The 21761-nt window shown below is 38.2% G+C and overlaps 1 protein-coding gene across 1 annotated transcript in view; it reads left to right on the forward strand.

The window, feature by feature from the left end:
- Window positions 1-21761, forward strand: part of ptprg (protein tyrosine phosphatase, receptor type G) — a 190810-nt gene extending 169049 nt beyond the window's left edge. The window contains exons 12-29 of the mRNA XM_015392190.1: window positions 380-1112; window positions 2928-3066; window positions 6590-6681; window positions 9615-9706; window positions 10956-11052; window positions 11182-11264; window positions 11551-11685; window positions 11773-11907; window positions 13663-13835; window positions 13961-14096; window positions 16209-16355; window positions 17158-17251; window positions 17593-17669; window positions 17782-17910; window positions 18025-18171; window positions 18504-18646; window positions 19219-19354; window positions 21512-21761. Of these exons, the coding sequence (XP_015247676.1) occupies window positions 380-1112; window positions 2928-3066; window positions 6590-6681; window positions 9615-9706; window positions 10956-11052; window positions 11182-11264; window positions 11551-11685; window positions 11773-11907; window positions 13663-13835; window positions 13961-14096; window positions 16209-16355; window positions 17158-17251; window positions 17593-17669; window positions 17782-17910; window positions 18025-18171; window positions 18504-18646; window positions 19219-19354; window positions 21512-21658 (2835 nt within the window). The 3' untranslated portion in view covers window positions 21659-21761. The remainder of the gene's footprint in view (window positions 1-379; window positions 1113-2927; window positions 3067-6589; window positions 6682-9614; window positions 9707-10955; window positions 11053-11181; window positions 11265-11550; window positions 11686-11772; window positions 11908-13662; window positions 13836-13960; window positions 14097-16208; window positions 16356-17157; window positions 17252-17592; window positions 17670-17781; window positions 17911-18024; window positions 18172-18503; window positions 18647-19218; window positions 19355-21511) is intronic.

Consider the following 21761-nt stretch of genomic DNA (forward strand, 5'->3'; position numbering starts at 1 on the left):
ATCCATCCATCCATCCATCCATCCATCCATCCATCCATCCATCCATCCATCCATTTAGTCATTATACCTGAAATCCAATTGTATGTTTTATCTGTATTTTTATTTCATAGTTAGAATATGGCAATTTTTAAACTATTATGAAATTTTTTTCTATATACTTTTCATTTTGTCTGCCCATGAAATGCGTTTTTATCATTTCTAGGGTTGTTGGAGTCTCGTATCAACAGTTTGGCTACTGTAGCAAAAACATAATGAATCCATGTAATTATACCCTAAAAGTAAACCAAAAATTGCTCAAAAACTATGAAAAATGTGTAGGATGTATTTAAAAATGATTCTTATGTGTTACCATGATTTTCATCCTGCCTTTTCTTCTCAGCCCACAGGATCTCCAGCGTCATCAGCAGATATGGCTCCAATAAGCTCTGGTTCGTCCACCTGGACATCCTCTGGTATCCACTTCTCCCTGGTCTCTATGGCCACCGGCATGGGCCCCTCGTCCAGTGGCAGTCAGGCCACTGTAGCATCAGTGGTGACCAGCACCTTGTTGGCAGGCTTGGGTGTTGGCGGAGGGGTTATCTCCTCTTTGCCCAGCTCTGTCTGGCCAACACAGACACCTCCTGCCCCTCAGAACCCGACACATCCATCCACCCCGCCTTCGAAGCCCAGCACTGAGCAAGCCACTCATGGGGCTGAGAGTGAGAAGCAGGCTGAGGACAAACAGGCCTCCGGTGAGGGGGAGGAGGAAGAGGAAGAGAACGGTGAAAATGGAGAGGAAGAAGAGGAAGAAGAGGAAGGAAAAAAGAAAAAGGACAAGAATTCACCTGATAACGAGAAGCAGGCAAACAACACTGTGTCCGAAGAGCCTTTAATCCCTACCCCCGCATCCACAGCCAAAGAGAAAGGAAAGGGCAGTCCAACAGCCACAGCCCCTGCAAGTGCTGGTGATGACTGCTTGGTAAACAAGGAGAAGAGACCCACAGCAGTAAACACAGTCTCCACTCAGGAGCCACGGAATGACAGCGCTGAGATGCAGATTCCTCAGAGCTCCACTGTAGCTCCAAAGAATAAAAGTGATGGAAAGGGTCACTGGCCTTTTCTGGTCCACACTGGTGAGCATATCTTTCTTTCCAACACATGTGAAAGCCTTTTAAACAGAAAGTGGTAAAAACAAAAATCTCTCTGAGCAATTTAGAGGTCTGTTTCTGTTGTAACCACCCTTATTACAAGGAAATACTCTTCCAGTGCAGGGTTCGGTAAACATTACCAACATCTACCAAGGCCAATTTAGGAGAACAAATAACTTGACACAAGACAGCAGATACAATAGTTACCATCTCAGTCAAAGACAAAGCTCTAGGCTTGTGTGTCACCACAATGTAGAGGCCTGAAGGAAGAAGACGGCTGTCTGCCAGAGGGCTTCTGCCTCAAGGAATTCCTTTAAGCATTTTTCAAAAGAGTTTGCTTCAAGGCAGAGCTTTTATGAGTTTTTTTTTTCTATCACAGTGCTGGAAATGATTAGTTCCTTGAATACAGAATATCAGGAATTCAATTGCGTGTGAGGATTTCTCAATAATACATTTTGGATGAGAATACAAAGGAAGGAACACAGAGCAAAGGCAGAAGGGTTGGGGTTAAAGTTCAGCAATTACAGCAAATGTTTGGTCATCCCTGAAGAAGTGCCTTTATTTTTTTCAAAGGTAGTCCCAATATATTCTTTTTATATATAAAAGGTAATCATTATTAACAGATGATAGGTAAGATTGTGATAGTTATAAAACGTATTATTTGTAGTATTCTAACTACAATTGCCTTATTTTTGTTGGTTTTTTCCCTGAGCTTTTTCACAGCATTTACGATTTTTATAACAATGAAAACGCAATTTTTATTCTTTTGGCATTCTTATTTTGTTTGGAAGAGCAAGTGCCATTTTGATTTGAACAAACAGACAAAACTCTTAAAATTTTTTGAAATGGTAAGGCAAGACAAATTTATTTGTATAGCACAATTCAGTACAAAGACAATGCTAAGTGCTTTACATGATTAAAATATAGGAAAATAAAATAGAATCAAAGCAGGTAGGAAAATAATAAAATAAAATTAAAAATGCAGAAACAAAAAAGAATATTAAAAACAGTTGGACTAAAGAAAATAAAAAAGTTGAACTAATGATGTTTCAGTTGAACTGTTTAACTAGAACAGTCGAAGGCAATCGACTGTTACTGCTCAGACATAATGAACAAAAAACTAAAGAAGTCTCATTATCCTTATATATGAACTAATCTGTTACAGACCGTGTTCTCTGTCAGCTAGTGCTCTGTTTTTTATTCTATATTCTCTGCTTCTACCTAGCTTTACCATTTATGACATTTTGCACTGAGGTGTAGAGCAATGATAACATTTTCATAATATCTGCACACATATCCTTACTGAAGAAGAGTAATAAACATACTCCATAGATCAGGAATTAAATAAAATGAGATGTTTGTTCTTAAAGTTGTGGGGAAATTTAAGTGAAGTTTACTTTTTTAATTGATTTTAAAGCTGACGGTATCACATTATATAATAGATAATTCTTGGAGTAAAAGAAGCAGTATTAGTGAAAGAGTAGAAAACACGGAGAAATTTTAACATTTGTGTTTGTAAGTTCTAGAATGGTCTAAATAGCAACAATTTAAATAAAACTGTAAAATGCTTATGGGTATTTATTTAGTAAGTTTGGTATTAAGGGTTGATTTCTGTTATAAGTAATAAAAGAATTTTAATGATTTTTTTTTTTAATGTTATTGTTTTTGTAGATACCTTTCCTACTCCTTTTCAAACGTGTATAATATATTAGTTTGTTTTCTAAACCAGTTATGTCCATGTCTGAAATGAATACAACTAAATAAGCCTTTGTTTAAGGCTGTCACATTTTCCTCTTCTAGATCAAACTGTCTTGTCCAACGTGACGCGGACCCCTCACCCAGGAATGGGCAGGATGGTGTGGATCGTGCCCCTGGTGGTGGTGTCTGCTCTCACTCTGCTGTGCCTCATCATGCTGCTAATCGTGATGGTCTACTGGAGGTGAGACAGAGTAGAATAAACCAAACATAACTTTATTTCAGAGCCACTTTCACTCTGTGAGAGAGCTTTATTTTTTTATTTTTTTATTTTATTTTTATTTTTTTTTTTAAAGACACTGGTCAAATACTTTTACATCAGCATCTCAGCTTGATAGGAATCTGACTGGAAGGCACCTCTTTTAGAGGCATGAATAACTGAGCACCCCTCATCTGCACTGCCTCCACTATCTTTATCTATCACCTAATTTGCAGAATGACAGCCCCTTTATGCATTTCTGGTGTTTTCCAATCAGCACAAAGCAGTCTGGGTGTGTCCTTTAAAGGCACATGCATCCATCTTGTGGTTAAAAGACCCCCTCTGCTGCCTCCACTTTGCATACACAGCACCATCACCCAACTGGGTGAAATGGAGAGAGACCTGAAGGCCCTACAGTTCCAGCCCAGGTCCCAGCTGTGTCTTCATCTGCTGGGCTAATTTCCAGCCATGCCATTGGAGCTCCAGTAATTACACAGGCCAGGCCACTAGCACATGTCGGATGGTGGTTAATGAGAAACAAATAGCGCTGTGGACCACTTCTTCAGCCGGTGCCAGACATATTTACTGCTGCTACTTTGCAGAGGATTATATTTGTTTCCACACTCTCCTTTTTAGATAGAACTGCTCTGTTAGATTACTACACCAAATAATGTTTATAGCACCTTACCGTGGCAGATAATAAAGTTGTGATATAAATAAAAGCCTGGCTATCAGCTCCAGGGAAGTGCAAACCAAGGGGGAAAAAAAAGAAAAAACAACAGCTGGAAAGGAGGCGACTGTAGTGGATTCATTTGGTGGTTGAATTAGTGTGAGTTGTGGTATTTGAGTAGAAAAGCAGGGGCAGCTTGAGATTACAGCAGCTGTTGTTGTGACAACTCCGACAGTTCACAGACAATGGCTGCTTCCCCTCGGGAAAAGGCCATGATGGAGGATAAAATTCACACTCTCTTAACTCTTCATCTTGAGCTTAGCCTCTCGATAAAGTGGCGATTAAAGCCAAAGTTACTCGGATTAGAGATATTTTTGGCACCGTTTGCCCAATTAGAAAAAAATCCATCAACAAAGCTTGAAAAATTGCTTACTGCTATGAAGAAATCAGTCTACAAGTTTGTTGCGTATTATTATTGTTTTAGTAATTTTGATATAAAAAATTAATTAAAACCTGAGTTAATACAAAATGTAGCCCTCAACTAATATTTTAATACAAAAGCAAAAAGAACCATCTAACTAAGCAATTTCCCTCTAAAGCTAATAACGGATTGCTCCCCTCTTGGTGACAGTAGCTCCCAACAAGCATTTACAATAATTGGTAATGAGCTGTTTGCATTGCTGTGCAGGAATTCGCCCCAGATTAGTTTCAATTCAGCCACATGGAAGGGCTTTTAAGCATGAACGGGTGGTTTAAGGTCATTCCACCACATATTGCACCCAGAAGTCTGGATTAGATTAGGTCAGTTCATTTTCAATTTGGTTTTCTTTTGGACTTCTGAGCCATTCTAAGTTGGACTTGCAGGTATGCTTTTAGATTATTGTCCTGCTGCTTTAACTCTGTTTTTGAGCTTAAGGTCACAAACTGATGGTTGGGAATTCTCCTTAAGGAGTTTCTTCCAGACAGCAGAATTGTCTGTTCCTTTAAATAGACCAACCACCCACTCTCTAAGGCAGCAAATCGGCCTTATATCATTATTCTACCTCTACCATGTTTGACAATTGTACACTATTGTTTTATGAAATAATTTTAGTTTTAGAGCAGATATAACTGCCTCCCACCTTTTAAATGTTTCCAGTTTTCTCATCAGTCTAAAAAGTCTTTGGGTTCATTTTCTTAGCAAAGCTGAAACAGGCTTTCTGTTCTCTTTGGTTACCAATGGCTACAATTTTTTCACATCTTTTATTATTAGCAAATGAAGAAAACAAACCTTACACAAATCCAGTAAAACCCACAGTGATGCAAATGGTCTGGGGTATTTCTGACCTCCTTAATAGCTGGTCAACATTCTCCTGGAGAAACAATAGTAAGGTGATAACTCCTGATAGGTGAGGATGGTCCACGGCTGTTTGGTATTATTCATGTCTAAATGCAGTTTGCTAGACTAAATATATGTATAAATATGTAAGACCAGGATAATTTGTAAAATGTTTTTTTCCTTAATAAATTAAGACCTCATTTCAGAACTAAATTATGTTTTTATGCAGCTCATGTTTTAATATGAAAATAAATGTCTGAATATGTGAAAGTAACAGCAAAAGAAATCTGCGAGTGAGCAAAGAGTTTTTCACGCTGTAGTACGTGAGATGTAGAAGCATTGTCCCATTTTTAATTTAGCTTCCTATATTCAGTCTTAGATTTTAGACCTATCCACATAGGAATTAATTGCTGAGACAAAGATGCACATCTGGAAGCTTGTGATGCTCGAGGTGCCTGTAGAAGACTCTGACATATGTCGAAACGAGAACAAATCCCAGCTCTTGTTAGCACCTCGCTGCGGCTGATGCCTTTGCTGCGCAGAGGGCCTCTGTTTAATCCCAGTTCCTGCTCCCTATAAGCCAACTCCTCTGAAGCTCTGGGAGCCAGTCAGCCAGGAGATGTTGACAATGCTGCTTGGGTAGCTGGACCACATCTGCCCTCCAAGGGAGCCATTAAATGGGGAGGCAGTGACGCAAATCTGCGGAAACTCTCCTCCCCCCATTTGTTTCCTCTCTTTCTCCTGCTCCTCCCTCCATCATCTGAGCAGCAGGGCACCTTTTTTGGTTTTGGTTTCATCTTTCCTTAACAATGACAAGCATCTGCTCCATTCTCTACTACAAGTACAGGTAGGATTAAGCTAAGGAAATACTAACACCACATTCAGAGGCTTTTCTAAATTGATTGATGCATATTTTGTGTTAAAGGAGACTGTGGATCTTCACACGTGTGCAGGACTTAAATTATTCCCCTCTAACTGTTTTCAGTCTTGTTAGAATTGTAGATTTTTTCTTTTGGTCTCCTATGGCAGGGAAGGCTGTCTTGAATATTGAATACATTAACCCTAAAAATTGCCCTTTCAGAGACCTGAAACATCGGCTGCTAAATAATGTAGGCTTCCTCAGAAAATCATGACTTATAGCAGTTTTTCATTTAGCAAACTTTTAACCTGGAACTGTTTAAAATAATTTCAAAATAGCACAAAATAGTATTAAAGACTTTGTTGATTATCTGGCATTAGATTGTAAAATAATGTACTTTAATGTTTGTTCATTATTGTCAAGAGTGAAATGTATGTTTGGGGCTTCACAGTATAACCCATCAGCGGTTGTGTGCAGTCAGCCGTGTCACAGCTACTCCTGGGTTTTCATTAGCAGTTGTCACTTTCTTCAACATTTCTATGCTAATGTTGACAGAGTACTTCTGAGGATAGCTTCCTAATACACTTAAAGCATCATTTGTGATGATGGTGTGAATTTACTTCGCTGTGGTTATAAGTCCTATATCCCTGTGGCCCTGCAGGAGATTTTTCCAGACGGCTCATTTCTATGTGGAGGAGAGCAGCTCCCCACGGGTGGTGGCCAATGAGACCATCCCAATCATCCCAATACCAGGTGAGACACCACTTTCCCTCCTATATATGCTAAAAAGAATTAAAAACAAGCATACTAGAGCAGGGCTGATGTGAAAATGTTGCACAATAGACCTTATGATTTGTAAAGGCTTTTACACAGTATACGAAAAAGTGTTGCAAAGCGGGGGGTTTACATTTGGCGTTTTTCTAAAACTAAATAAACAGTTTTCTCTGTTCCAACTTTTTTATTTTTTTATATGAACTGAAAAAATATATAGAAAAGACACTTAAATATATGCATAAATAAATATATATATATATATATATATATATATATATATATATATATATATATATATTTTTTTTTTTTTTTTTTTTTTATAAACTGCTAAAATTACTGATTTTCTGCATGTATCAACAATGCAGCTTAATATGTAATACTTGTTAGGGTAACTTCTTTTTTTTTTATTTAACCATTATTAATCTCCTATCACAATATTTTGGTACGTAAATATATAATAGAAAGGATAAAAGGGTTATGAGACCGTCAATACCGGAAAAAAATAATTAAGATATTTAACTTATCTTTATTGACTTAAATCATCATTAAAGCTGTTGCCATGACAAACAAGCTCTTGGCATCTTAAAATAATCATTTAATTATGTAAAGGTTATCAAAGCAAACTCTAGCTGGAGTTGTTGTTTTCTCAGAATAATAAGATAATGAAACTTATCTCATTAATGAAATAATGCAACTGTTATTGCTACATTCAGGGTAATGTTATCGAGGCCTGAAACAATTAATTGGGTCAGTAAAATCGAGTAATCTTAACATGGAGTTTACAGGCTTAAAAACAGGTAAATTTGCCAATAATCAACATGGAGCAGTAATAATTAAAACTCTAAAATGAGTTAAAAACATTGAGTTAAAATGCAAAAATACTTTGTAAATATGCTCAATCAAGAACATCTGAAATGCCAGTTTTTACCCACCTGTCAAAATCACCCATTAAGCATAATTTGCCACCTGAAAATTTATCAGTGAAACAATAAAATGTTGACAGATTAGTGGATTTTTAACCAAGTTATCTTGTGTTACAGGCCTGTTATTATAAGGGAATATTATAAAGGAACCATTATAGCAGCCAATAGAGAATTAAGATGTTGAGATCAATGGAAAATAAAAAATCTAATTACCTGAAAAGTTGCATGAGATTTTTAATTTGGGATTAAGTGCCTTTTTAGATTTGCAGTCATCCAGGCCATGGCAACAACAAAGCAAATCGGAGGCAACATGACCTTTACTCAGTTTTCTTAAAACCTTTCAACACCTCTCCATGAGTCTTTGTCAGTTCAGCACAGGGTTCCCACAGAGCCTTAAAATCTTTGAAAGTTTGTGAATGTGGAAAAAAAAATTCAACATCTTGGAAGTATTTAAAATCAGAAAGTCCTTGAATGCTTTAAGTGTTTGAAATTCCACAAGGGGAAAGAGAGCACTAACAACATGTCATTATTTAGTTTTTGTTTGGATCTGTAAGCTTGTGTTTCAACTACGTAGTCAGGATAGATAGCAAATTGCTTAACAGCAGATGCATCGATGTATTTATTCTTCTCATGGTTTCATTAGTGGATTCCAAATCACATTGGGGACAGTGAAATGCAGGCAAAATGCAGATCTCAGCATACATGGCTTAGGGCAAATTAAGGCCCAATTTCAAACAACAAAATCAAATAAATCAATAAAACATTTCTACTTCTGTGAAATCTGAGCTAATTATATGAAACCTTAAATCTAGAAATTCACATTTTTATTGTAATACCCAAACACCTCAGATTTCAAGCTTTGAAAGTGTTTAAAATTTACAAATGATTGTTGGTGTAGCTTCTAGCATGCATTAATCTGATTAATGAATAGTTAATAAATCATCAAAACGAGTGAGGGGGTTGATAAAAGGGTCCTTTCCTTTTCTCATTCAACCCAGAAAGAACATCATTGACATGAAACGTGTCAAAGGAGTCTTGACTCTCATTTAGAAATCCTCATGAAGCTGATAAACGCAGACCTCTATTCTGTCTCATAAGCTGTTTATAAATTTTTCCATGTATTACCTTGGCACCTTCTTTCGCACAGTTTCTATTCATTTACATGTGAAGTGACTCTTTGCAAAGCTTAATAGAAGTTGAGTGACTGGCTTTTCTTTGCACTTAATATCCCATGCAGCCGTGTGGTGGCAGCTTGTCGATATCAGACTTTACTTTCCCAGTCTCTTAAAGCTCAGGGACGTTCCAGCGTAGTGGTAGCAGAGTAACAGCGCAGCCTATGCCAGAATTCACTTTGCATCCTTTATACTCTTATTGCTCTGGCCGTTATTTTGTTCTTAAATCCTAACTGTATTTATTGCCTTTGTTTGCATATATTGCTATCATTTAAAGTTGGAAGAATAAGTGTGACATTTAACCATAAATATAAACATACCAGTGAATAGTTTTACATTCTTAATAAGGTAAAAATAGGCCTGATCAGCCTCTGCATCTGAATGACTAGATTGATAAATCCAAACTAAACATCTAAGCTGTGACCACTGATGCGCGTACGCACCCCCACAGGCTTCAGCTGGGAGGGTGTGTTAGTTAAGACATTGGCCCGACTCTGCAGCCATGACAGCTGAGTCCCCCCGCTCTGTTCAGCAAAACACCAACCGGCCTCATCGCAGTTCCCTCGTGTGTGATTTAGAACTGATTTGACTCAGATGAAACAGATGCTCCCAAAACCGGACAGAGGTGTTTGTGGGATTAGTCTGCCAAATGAAATGCTAATCCCTCATAAATCAATAACTCTCACTGACTAATTCAACATGACGAATTCCAATATTTTAATACTTTTGTAGACTGAATCCTTTTTTATTCTAAAAATCTGTTTTTAGTTGTTATTAACATGTAATAAGCTGAATCTGTTGTATGTTTCTGCTGCAGATGATATGGATGCCATTCCTGTGAAGCAGTTTGTTAAACATGTCATGGAGCTCTACAAAAGCAACATGCAAGGTTTTGCAGAAGAGTTCGAGGTACGTTTTCAAAACAAGATTAATGTTATTATTGATACTTTCTAAACCTTTAATTAATACAGTAGAGCATTTATAATCACGGAAAAAGAGTCTTTACAGGATCACAAGATACCTGACCAGGCATAGGGGACCTTAGGGACCTTTTACACACTCCTTGGATGTTTTTAAGAATTTTTTTCACATTAAAACTATAAACAACAGTGTATCATATAAGGATTTTTGATGAAACCACAGCTGCAGGTATTCTAGAGTTTCTAACATCATCTTATGTTCCCTGAACAAAATATATTGGAAAGCAGCTAAAATTCAGTCAAATTGGATGGAGATTGTCTTTTAACATCATTTTGAAATCTGAGCATAATTTAGATCTTGATTTTTATTAGATACCTAAAGGCATAAATATGATTTTTATCTAAACTTTGTCATATTTTTAGGGTTATTATACTGCCTTCTAAAGGCAAAGAGTTACAAAACATTGTTTGGGTATCAGAGTAGAAGTGGACTTGATATAATTTTATAAACAATATTTGATAAAATATCATTCTTCTAATTAGCACTTTAAAACTGCTTTATGACTGTTCAAAAAAAAAAAAAAACCAACCTTAGGTTTTAACTTACAAACTGCTTAGAGCAGATTGTCTTTGCTATTGTTCAAACCAGTCTGAATGTGAACAATAGCTAGAAATCACTATATTCATGTGTTTGTATGAAGAGTCACAAATTTTGACCAGATGGTCTGGAGAAGGATGGAGGGAGCGATCACAGGGATGGGGGTTAATTGGAGAGGGCCCTTTCTGCTGGTTTTCTGGATGGGAACACATTTTTTTCTGTGTAACTAGGTTAAAAAAGGCAAAAGCTAAGGCCCCAGAGTTTTCCATCTAATTGGGGTCAGTCGGTGTGAGGCTGGTGTGTTGGCTTCTAAATGCACCAGGATGGAGCCCTGTTTGGAAGTGACTGTATTCTGTGGATGAGTGATCATACCACGGTGTAGTAGTGAGGAAAATAAGGAGTTCCTGCTCTACTGAAGCATTTTTAACAGGACGGCACTGAACTCCTGGACTTTTACTTATGTATGTATGTTGGTGGGGGGAGGTGTTACCATTTTAAAAGGACAAAAGCAGCATCACAACAATTCCTGTTGCTATCAGGCTGTTTTTATAGTTTAACAAAATTGAAGGGGGCTAATACTATTAGCTCATCTCTCCTTGCTTAATAAAATCCATTTCTGTCTATTTCTTTCTCTCCCCAGGAGGTCCAGCGCTCCACAGTCGACTTAAAAATCACCGCAGAACATTCCAATCATCCTGACAACAAGCACAAAAACAGATACATCAACATTGTAGCCTGTGAGTCGGCTGTGAAATCTGATTAGGATGTCTGCCGCTAAGGGATTCAATAATGTTTTTATGCTAGGTCTTCATCCTTTTCATATTAAAAAATGAAAATGTCCATTGCTTCCTTTTTTCTTTCCTAAGATGACCACAGCAGGGTGAAATTGCGAGCTTTGGCGGGGAAAGACGCCAAACATTCAGATTACATCAATGCCAACTATGTTGATGTGAGTTGTTTTTTTTTTTGATTATTTCACTCATGGCTACTTTAGGTGTCTTATTTTTTATTTATGCAGGCTTCAGCTCGGTTATCAAAGCATGAGCTGTGAATGAATCATTCCCACTGCTGAACACCATGCAGCGGTTTTATTTAGGATATCAAGCAAGGTGTCACAGCCAGAAAATTTTATCCAGCTTATTTTTCTGATATCAAATCAGTCACATATTTCATCTAGTTCTTGGGAATAATGCGTTATAAGGATTGCATCTTATCAGTAAATAATCCCATTTCAGGGCTACAACCGTCCCAGGGCTTATATAGCTGCTCAGGGTCCTCTCAAGTCTACGTTCGAGGACTTCTGGAGGATGGTGTGGGAGCAGAACACCGGGATCATTGTCATGATAACCAACCTGGTGGAAAAAGGGAGGGTAAGGTTGCCTGAAGTGATCCCGTCCAGAGATGCCTGGCTCTCACACATGCGCCGCTCACATTGCTGTGTGGCTTTTATGTTTCAGAGGAAATGCGACCAGTATTGGCCAACAGAGAACAGCGAGCAGTACGGAAACATTGTGGTGACGCTGAAAAGCACCAAAGTGCACGCCTGCTACACATTGCGCCGCTTTCTCATAAGGAATACAAAAGTTAAAAAGGTAACTTGGTGCAGAAGGATGCAACTTCTGATTCTCTAAAGTGGTATTAACTTCAGAAATACTGAGAATGTGAATGAAAATGTTCAGTACATAGATTCGTTTTATATATAAGAGATGCACGTTTCTTTCTTGCTGTAAATTAACTTTTAGTTTTCTAAATGTTCTGTTGAATTTATTTATGAGACCACGTATTTTTCTTCCGTCTTTAATTAATCCTTTATAGTTTCCTTTTCATTAGATTCTGCTCACTTCACATCTTTTATTGTATTCCTTGTACATTAATAATTTGAATGTGAGTATAGATCTACATTTAAGTTTTCTCTGTCTTAGTTCTCCATACGCTATTCTTACTTCTCTGGCCATGATGATTGCTTTGCTTCTCTTTTACACTGATGTATGATTCTCTGCTTCTTATAGCTCCCTGAGGTTCAGAGAATAGAGATAAACACAGAAGGAAGGATTTATCTAATTATTTCAGGAGCTTTCGTTGGATTATATGTTGATATTTTATTTATATATTTCTGCTGGTTTTACTTCTGGCTAGTAGGTGAAATAAGAAGGCAGGTGGTTTCTTTCTGAATTGGAGAACTTTCTAAAGTTTAAATTAACAGCAGACAAGTTGTGACCAAAGTATTAGCTTGATTTGATATATGTGTTAAATGTGTGTTATTAATCACCCAGGCAAATTTTTTGTGACCCCCCCCCCTTCTCAAAAACTCACAATTATAACGTGAGAGGATCTGATGTGACGGTGAATGAGTCGTTCAACAATCTGAGCTCCCTTTGTTGTTAGGCAACAAAACGGATGACATTTACCTGATCAAACAGGTTTGATCAATCATCAAAACCATCATTAATAAATGGTAGAGACCATTTATTAATGATTAAAAGATAGTTTATTACTACTCAATAATTATTTTTAAGCTGCATCTAAACTATTTATATAAGGTAAATAGATCATAAATATTGCCCTGCCGTGTTAGTTTATCTTTAACCCTAATATCTGTGGACTTTCAGTAAGACCTAAATCTAGCCCTTATTTTTAATTTATTTAACTTCCCCTCATGTTTGACTTACCCTAATATCAGTGGGCCTTCATAAATGATCTGGTTTATTAAGGTTCACTTTAGTTCTGATGCTGCACTAATCTGGAATAAATACCCAGAAAGCTTTAAAAGCACTGAAGCCCTCAGTCACATAAAATCAAGAATAAAAAATGGATTTGTATCAAGTGAAATGTGCTATCTAAATATTATTAATTTAATTTCAATCCAATTTTACATTTTTATGAATTGTTTTATATATTTTTCTAATATAATCATCTCATTTCAATTATTCATTGTTATTTTCATAATTATCTGTTACCTATATGCCAATGATACGTACTTTTCTTTTCTGTTCTGATGTAGTATACAGCATTTAATTGTTTAGACACTGTATAAAAAATTTTTCTTGCCCAACTTGCCTTATTTATGGCTACTTAAAAATAATGTGCTGAATACATACAAACTTGCTATATTAAAAGAATAAATGAATCATAAAATTAAACAACTGACTTAACATCGACTTCATTATTGAAGTACAGTAAAATGTCTGATAATATGAACTGAAATGTAATTTATAAAAATGTGATCAATAGATTTTACTGCTACCTTCATTATATTGAGGTAGGGATTCTAATATTTGTATTTTCTTCTGCCCCATTCTTGCAGAATTTAACATCAGAACATCATTTCCCATCTTCTAATGTTTCAGGGTCAGAAGGGGAACCAGAAAGGGAAGCTAAATGAGCGGATTGTGGTCCAGTATCATTACACTCAGTGGCCTGACATGGGAGTACCTGAGTACACCCTCCCTGTCCTCACTTTCATTAACCGCTCCTCAGCAGCTCGTACTGCAGATATGGGTCCCGTCCTGGTGCACTGCAGGTGCGTCCTCCATATCTGCCTCCAGAGCTAATAGAGTGTAATTGATTGACATTCAAAATGATGCATGGTTTGCTTGTAATCTCTTCTTCTGAACTTTCACTCACACCTTTCGCTGTACTCTGCAGTGCTGGGGTCGGACGCACGGGAACGTACATCGTCATCGACAGCATGCTGCAACAAATCAAGGACAAAAGCACAGCCAGTGTCCTGGACTTTCTCAAACATATACGCACACAACGCAACTACCTAGTCCAGACTGAGGTAAGGTGGCCCAACTTGTCAGGGAAGCCTGGAAAACCGGATTTCTCCTTTTAAAGGTCAGCTGTGATTTAAGATGGGAGAGCGGTTATGAAGTTTATTCAGTTTGATACTCAGAGCTCAGGTAAAGGTCACGCTCGCTGCAATTTTCGCTGTACCTCAGAGTTCAAGCGCTTACACACTCCCCATAATGCCAATGACCGTATTACACCAGAGGTAGTTCATGCTTCTCTTCTTTTCCTTAAATCATGGACTCCTGAAGCTTCAATAGAATCGAGGGAAGAACGTAGAAATGAAAACAGGAAGTCAACCGTCTCTCCTAAATACAGGTTCACTCTGATCGAACTGAAAGTAGCTTTGAGAATTATCCACAAGTTAGAAATAAAAAAAAATGTTCTTAAGAAAAATCTGAAGTCTCCATAATCACTTTTTTCAGTTTTTCTTTTAATGAATGAGTATCACTACTAACAAACAGTTTCTCATTTTAAAACAAACAGTCTGAAAACCGTCATGAATAAAATATGTAAACATTTAATAAACTCCTCATCGCAGTTACAGAACATCATTGAAAGCCTGATAGACATCTGGGCTACAGATCTAGATCACTTTGGGCTGGAGTATTCCCTTGGTCTGAGGACAGAGTGGCATCTCAAAACTGGGAAATCATGTAAATACAGGAATAAGCTTATATTTTTATCACAGCAGTGGAAGTGGATTTTAAATGGACTGATCCAGATTCCTGATAAAAGAGGAAAAACAGAGAGCCCTGATGGTGGTTTTGGAAGTTTTAATAGAAGTTAAGCTCTACAACTAAATTAAAAAGGCTTCTAATTCAGAGAAAGTTTGTAATAATCCACCGACATTGAATAATTAAATGCTGTGAGATTTGTCTCATACCCACCACAGCAGCTGCTGCAGCGGTGCGTCTCACCATTCAAACCTAAAAATCAATTAATGATCAATGATCCTGAGCAGCTGCTTTAATCTGTTTCTTAGAGCATAAAAGCCAAATCATTTTTTTTTTAAACTTCACTGGTTCAAATCTCCTAAAACGGGCTTTGAAGAGAGAGAGCTTCTTTGCGTGTCCGAGGAAGTGCCTTTAGTAGAAGTAACTTTCCATTTAGGTTTTCCTGATGTATAAAATTGCCAACTCTTAAACATGGAGATATTCAGCACGGTTGGATTATTAGAGATGTGTTTGCAGAACTAGTAACCACAGAACCGTTGTCATGTCATTTAAAGTTGACAGGATATACAACCAGAAGAGGAAGATAAGAGAACAAAAAGGTGCCGATATTTAGGCTTCCTTCGATTACAAAGATCCAATTTCAAGTTCATCAAAAAGGGCCCAGCTCTCCAGCAGAGCTGTTTTTTTTTTTTTGTTAGATCTATGTCCTTGTTCTATTTCCATTGAGCCCTGGTTCCCTCAGGTGACCTGCAGAGTGGAACAAATATTGACCTGGTTTCTGAAAAGATCCCTGCTGTATAAACGCACCTTAACATAACATGTGATCCCACGATGCCTTCTGTCAAATAAAGTGAATTACTGTATGCTCCATATAATATGAAAATAAAAACTACATGAGTTTCTCTGGAGCCTAAGTATACAGACATAGTCTTTAACTACAAATATGAAATAAATGTAGTTATTTTGCAACATTGCCACACCTTCAGACCTGAAACCCTCCAGTTCAGATATTCTCATAAAACAAGCAACCACTTTATTCCTCAGTGAAGCATTCTTGTGGTGATTTATCATTCATTGTTATATATGAGTTGCTTCTACTTGTTTAAACCAAATTCTGTGATGCAGATGTAGGATAATACAACAAGTTACCCATTGAACAAAGGGCATATATCATTTGACTGATGTAGAATCCTAACTCATAATAAATAGGGCGAGGAGTATGTTATTGTATGATGTAGTGTTGCATAACTGAAGCCATAAATCATTGTAAACTCTTACACTCAACAGCAAGAGTTTTGCTTTATTTTATGACTATTTTTATGAAGGTCCTCACAAATAAATTTCAAACTGAAGGCCCCTGAAATGAAGGGAAAAATGGCTTTCTATGAAAATAATTTTGAAAGCAGAAATCCACTTTTTCTTTTCAGGAGCAGTATGTTTTTATCCACGACGCGCTGATGGAGGCCATCCTCAGCAGGGAGACGGAGGTGCCAGCCTGGAAGCTGCATGGCTACGTTAACAGCATCCTGACGCCCAACTCTGCTGGCCGCACACGGCTGGAGAAGCAGTTCAGGGTAAGGGCTTCATCTTAACCAGCTTTACCTCATCACCACCAGCTGGATCCTGGCTGGTCCATGGATCTTCTGGTTAAGGGCAATAAAAAAATGGTGGCTTGAATATCCACCCTAATCCCTCAATCACTATTTAAAGTGCGGACTATATAGTGGACTTTATAGTGAACTCAGGTATCGGATAGTTTGGACAGATGATCACTACTATTCATTCTTTGTTGGTCATGTGACTCCGCCTCCCCGCACATTGCATGCACACTTTTTTGTTATTTGTCGCCGCTGTTGAATAGTGAGAGCCTTAGGTAACAGCGGGCCTCTGTGACAACAAATCCCATAATGCTTTGCGAGGAGAGCTCTCCACGCAAAGCATTCCTGGCTATATCTGATCATCTACTGACCATGGATGATAATACTTTGCAAGGTGCATTATGGAACACGTCGAGTCCACTACTTTTTCATCCACTAGACGTTCGGACACTCATCTAAACTGGCGTAACCACTATATAGTGCCCTATACACTGATTAGGGCGGACTTTCGGACATAGCCAGAGACCAAACATGACTTTGATGTTTGCTTTAGGAAGCCATGTTTGTCACTCATTATGCTATGCTAACTTGGATGAATGTTTAATCTAATTGTGGCTTTTTCAATATGAAGGGAGGAAAGGAAATAATAATGTTTCTTATTTCCCAGCTTCACACACTGCTATTTTTCATAAGTTGTGTCCTTTTCCTCATGTTTAGTCAGCTTCCCTCTGACATTCAGGATTGAAATCTGATCATTTTTATCACCCTCTGTTTCCAGCTGCTGAGTCAATGCAACACGCGCTTCGTCGAGTGCTTCAGCGCACACAAAGACTGCAACAAGGAAAAGAACCGCAACTCGTCTGTGGTTCCCTGTGAGTATTTACCGCAGCGTCCTCTATTTGGACCCCAAGCTCGAGCAAACAACCAATCACTCCGCTTCGTAATGCACATTTATTTCCTTTATCAGCCTGTGAATTATTAAGACAATTCCTGCTCCAAATTTAGAATCCATTTCCATAATCCTATAAGTTAATCTTTCTATGCATTCTCAGCACCCGTTCTCCTGTCAGGAGAAAAAGGAGGAACTTGTTGCTATGGCAACAGCAAGGACTGATAATGAATGTGTGCATTATCAGCCAGCGTGATATAAAAGATGCTTGGGTTGGGATTTAAAGCTGTTTTTTTTTCTTTTCCCCTGTCTGTGCCTCAACAGCGGAAAGAGCAAGGGTTGGACTCACCACTCTGCCTGGCATGAAAGGAACAGATTACATTAATGCATCCTACATAATGGTACAGTGTTGACAATTAATGAGTTGCATTTCTCTATCCTGAGCCATTAAGCTTCTGCTGAGAAAATGATGGGTTGTGCAAAAGGCTAACTGTTCCACCTCTGTCAACTCAGGGCTACTACCGGAGTAATGAGTTCATTATTACCCAGCATCCTTTGCCCCACACCACCACAGACTTCTGGAGGATGATTTGGGACCACAATGCTCAGATTATCGTCATGCTGCCTGATAACCAGGGGCTGGTGAGTGAGCAGCCATGAAAAATAGAATCGTTTAAACGTTTGTGCAGAGAAGGAGTACTGATGAATAATTAGTAGAGGATTTAAATAATGCGCGCGTCACCGCTCTCCCCGCAGGCCGAGGATGAATTTGTTTACTGGCCGAGCCGAGAGGAGGCCATGAACTGCATCGCCTTCACTGTAACTCTCATCAGTAAGGACAGACTGTGCCTCTCCAATGAGGAGCAAATCATCATCCATGACTTCATCTTGGAGGCCACGCAGGTACCTGCTAACCCTGATAGCTGTTAATGAGGAGTTGTTCAACAGCTCTGAGAGCAGGTTTTAATTAGGATCAGGAGGTCGGGGCTCCTACTCGGTCTGTGAACCTCTGGAAAATAGTAGAAATGTATTTACACTTTGTAACAGGTCTGGAAAATAAAGTAGATTAGGAGGCATTTGTACTGCAAACTAACTCTAAATGTTATTTCCATCCCTCCACCCTCACTCTCTTTTGCAGGTTCCATACATCTTTCATATCTTTAAAGCACAGTTTTGCATCTATGCTTCAGAAATCAGCAAAAGAAGTAAAAAAAAAATGTTTCTGCTCTTATCAGGATGATTATGTTCTGGAGGTGAGACACTTTCAGTGCCCCAAATGGCCAAACCCGGACGCTCCTCTCAGCAGCACCTTTGAGCTCATCAGCGTCATCAAGGAAGAAGCCATGACCCGAGATGGCCCCACAATTGTGCACGATGAGTATGTGACCCTTCCTCCCAAAGTTAAGCAGTGGGGTTTTTAAGGCTAAATGATCATACAGACTATTAGGTTGTAAATCAAACTACGGTGAAAAAGTCTTAGAGATGACTCATATTCATTTATTTTTTTCTTAATTATGGGGGTTTAGCACAAGTGGGATTATATTCAAAGCAATGCAGTTTAATGTTGAGTGCTTTGCATACCTCTGGGCTTTAAAGTCCTTAAGTGTAGATCAGCGCTGATAATTTATGGGCAACAGTATTACAAAAAAAATATGCTCAGATTCCCAGCTGATGATCCTTCTACATGCATCAGTGTCTGCAGCATCTCAGCTGCCATTAATGGGATGCTTCTCCTAGTCTGCCTACAGTTTATTAAATTATTTCCTGAAGATATAATGGAATAACACAGCATCCTCCGCCTATTTGTGCAGGACTCTGGTGAAATAGAATTGAAGCCATAAAAAAGATTTTTTTTAAAACAGCACCCTGATTTAAATGAGCAGCGGTTTGTAACCTTGCTGAAAAACACCTGACACCTGTTCAGAGCTCACAGCAAACGTCTCCTCTTAGGTGCGGAGCGGTGTCAGCGGGGATGCTCTGCGCCCTCACCACGCTGTCCCAGCAGCTGGAGAGCGAGGGAGTCGTCGACATCTATCAGGTGGCCAAGATGATCAATCTCATGAGGCCAGGGGTCTTCACTGATATAGTAAGACTTCCATTGTTTCCTTTCCTTACCGACACATTTGATGATTAAGTTATAGGTCTTATTAAACCTTGCTCTACTGCCACCAAGTGGCCAGATAACTACTTTATATAGTTTGATAAAGTTTAAGACCAACCTTGAAAAATATTAGCAGATATTGCTTTTTACAAACTAAAAAATATGTCCAACTATTTTTTAAAGTATGAATTTTGTCTCCTATGGATCTTTTATACATAATTAAATACTGATTTGTCCAAAACATATTCAATTTCATACTTATTGAACTTTTATTATATTGTCAAAAACACACATTTTATTTTCCTTTGATGGGATTTTCATAATAGACCAACAGGAATGTAAAATGAGAGAAAAATTATCAACTATAATCTGAGCAATTTAACATATGTTTGAATCCCTCATAATTCTAGTATGTGTAAATAAAACTACATTCAGAGGTCATCTAATCTGTCAGTAGTCACCCAGTGTTGAATTGAATCTTAACATAAACACAGCTGTTCTGTCAGGTTGGTAAGAGCTCTATGAGGGAAAGAACAGCTTTATGGAGACCAAGGAAGGCAGCAGATTGGTTCAAGATTTAAACTGGGATTTAAAGAAACACTTTTAAACTTCAGAGCATCTCACAGATGCAGCGACACAGCACTGCTCAGTTTGTCTCCTGAAAATGAAAAGAGTGTTCAGTGGAAAGCTACCACTGCTCAAGTGTGAAAATATTAAGACATGGCCACTATTAATCGTACCCTCAACGCCTCTATGACAGAGCAGCAAAGAGAAAACAGAACATACTAAGGAACCTTCTTCAGCATGTTTTACTGAAGAAAGTTTCTTAGCCAGGACCAAAATGGAAAGTTTTGGTCAATCTGCCCTGTGAATCCAGAACATCGTAGCGACAGTATCATGCTTTGGGATGCTATTCTGTAGAGGTATCTGATTGACAGCAAAATGCATGATGGTAAATTTAAGGCAGACAGAAAAACACAAATACATAAAACTGGGGCAGAAGTTCAGCTTCCAGCGAGAAAGAATCTTCAAACATAAAGTGGGAGATGCAGAGGAAATGTTAAAGGTGGTAGCTACAAGTTAAGCTCCTCCTGACCAGTAAGTGGCGCACTCATCTGCTCTATTTCTGTACTGTTTGCAAGCCAGTTGTCAGGTCTGCTAAAGCTAATGGCAATGCTAATCTTAATAAAACCAAAGATGTAATCACAAGTTTAGAAGAAAGGTGGCAACCTTGATGTTGCTTTTTTGAACCTGATGTTCACGCTTTTTGTGTCTGTTTATTTATATATTAAAAGCTCTGAGAATAAAAGCAATTTCTCAGAGCTATTAAAGAGCTACTGGTATCACCTTCTAACCTTTACCCTTCTGTTTCTGTTGCTGCAGAATCATTTCATGTCAATCTTCACATCATAAACAGAAGGAAACATTTATATATTTTGTAAAGTAACACTTTTATCTGCATCACTCTAGATGTTCTGTGGATGTATTTTTTTTTTTTTTTTTTACTAATTGTTTAAATGAAAAGGTTGCACCTATGAGCTTTTAAGATCAAAGTTTATTCAGGTGTTAACATCCTTTTTAACAATAATTTAGAAGAGAATGGGGCAGAGACAAACCTCATGCGAAGTTTATTTTTTAAAACCATGCCTTCTTTAGTTTGTTAACACTTTAGTTTTTCTTAACAATTATGCACTACTTGTTTTTCTTGTTGTGCATGTCACGTTAAAAAAGCAAAACTGTTTGCAGCATTTTCAGACTAGGCTGTAAATTATACTTGATGTTCTTTATCAGCACTGTGGGAGAAGTTCGATCAGTCTCGTTTACGCAGACCACCCGTTGATAGGAGCAGGAGAAATGTCTAAAGGTCTTAGGAAAGAAAAAACCCTCAGCTGATCTTCAACATGAGAATCAATCAGGAAGTGAGGCTTCTCACCCTGGAGATCAGAGAGCTAAGAGAGCAAAAATTGAGGTTAGAGTGGGCTGTGTGGCCTGATTGGGGGCCTAACCTCTGCCTCCTTATGGTCAAAGAATGTTACTAAGAAGAAAGATGCCTTTTAGAATAAAAGTCCAGTTTAAATCAAACCCGAACATGTTTACTGTCTGGTCTTGTTAACTCCTTTAATATTTCTGTTTGTTGCACAGGAGCAGTACCAGTACCTTTACAAAGCCATGCTGAGCCTGGTCAGCAACAGAGAGTGCAGCCTGAGTCCCACTCACACGGACACTAACGGGGTGGTGGTGATTGCAGATGAGTCGGACCCTGCGGAGAGCATGGAGTCGCTCGTCTGAGGACGTCCCTGCAGGCACTTAATTTGTAAAAAAAAAAAAAAAAAAATTAACAACCAATCCAAGAACTATACTGAGGCCTTTTTTGCCAGACTATTGATTAAAC

This window comes from Cyprinodon variegatus, unplaced genomic scaffold (genome assembly GCF_000732505.1).
Source record: "Cyprinodon variegatus isolate N-32 unplaced genomic scaffold, C_variegatus-1.0 Scaffold577, whole genome shotgun sequence".
Lineage (NCBI taxonomy): Eukaryota > Metazoa > Chordata > Actinopteri > Cyprinodontiformes > Cyprinodontidae > Cyprinodon > Cyprinodon variegatus.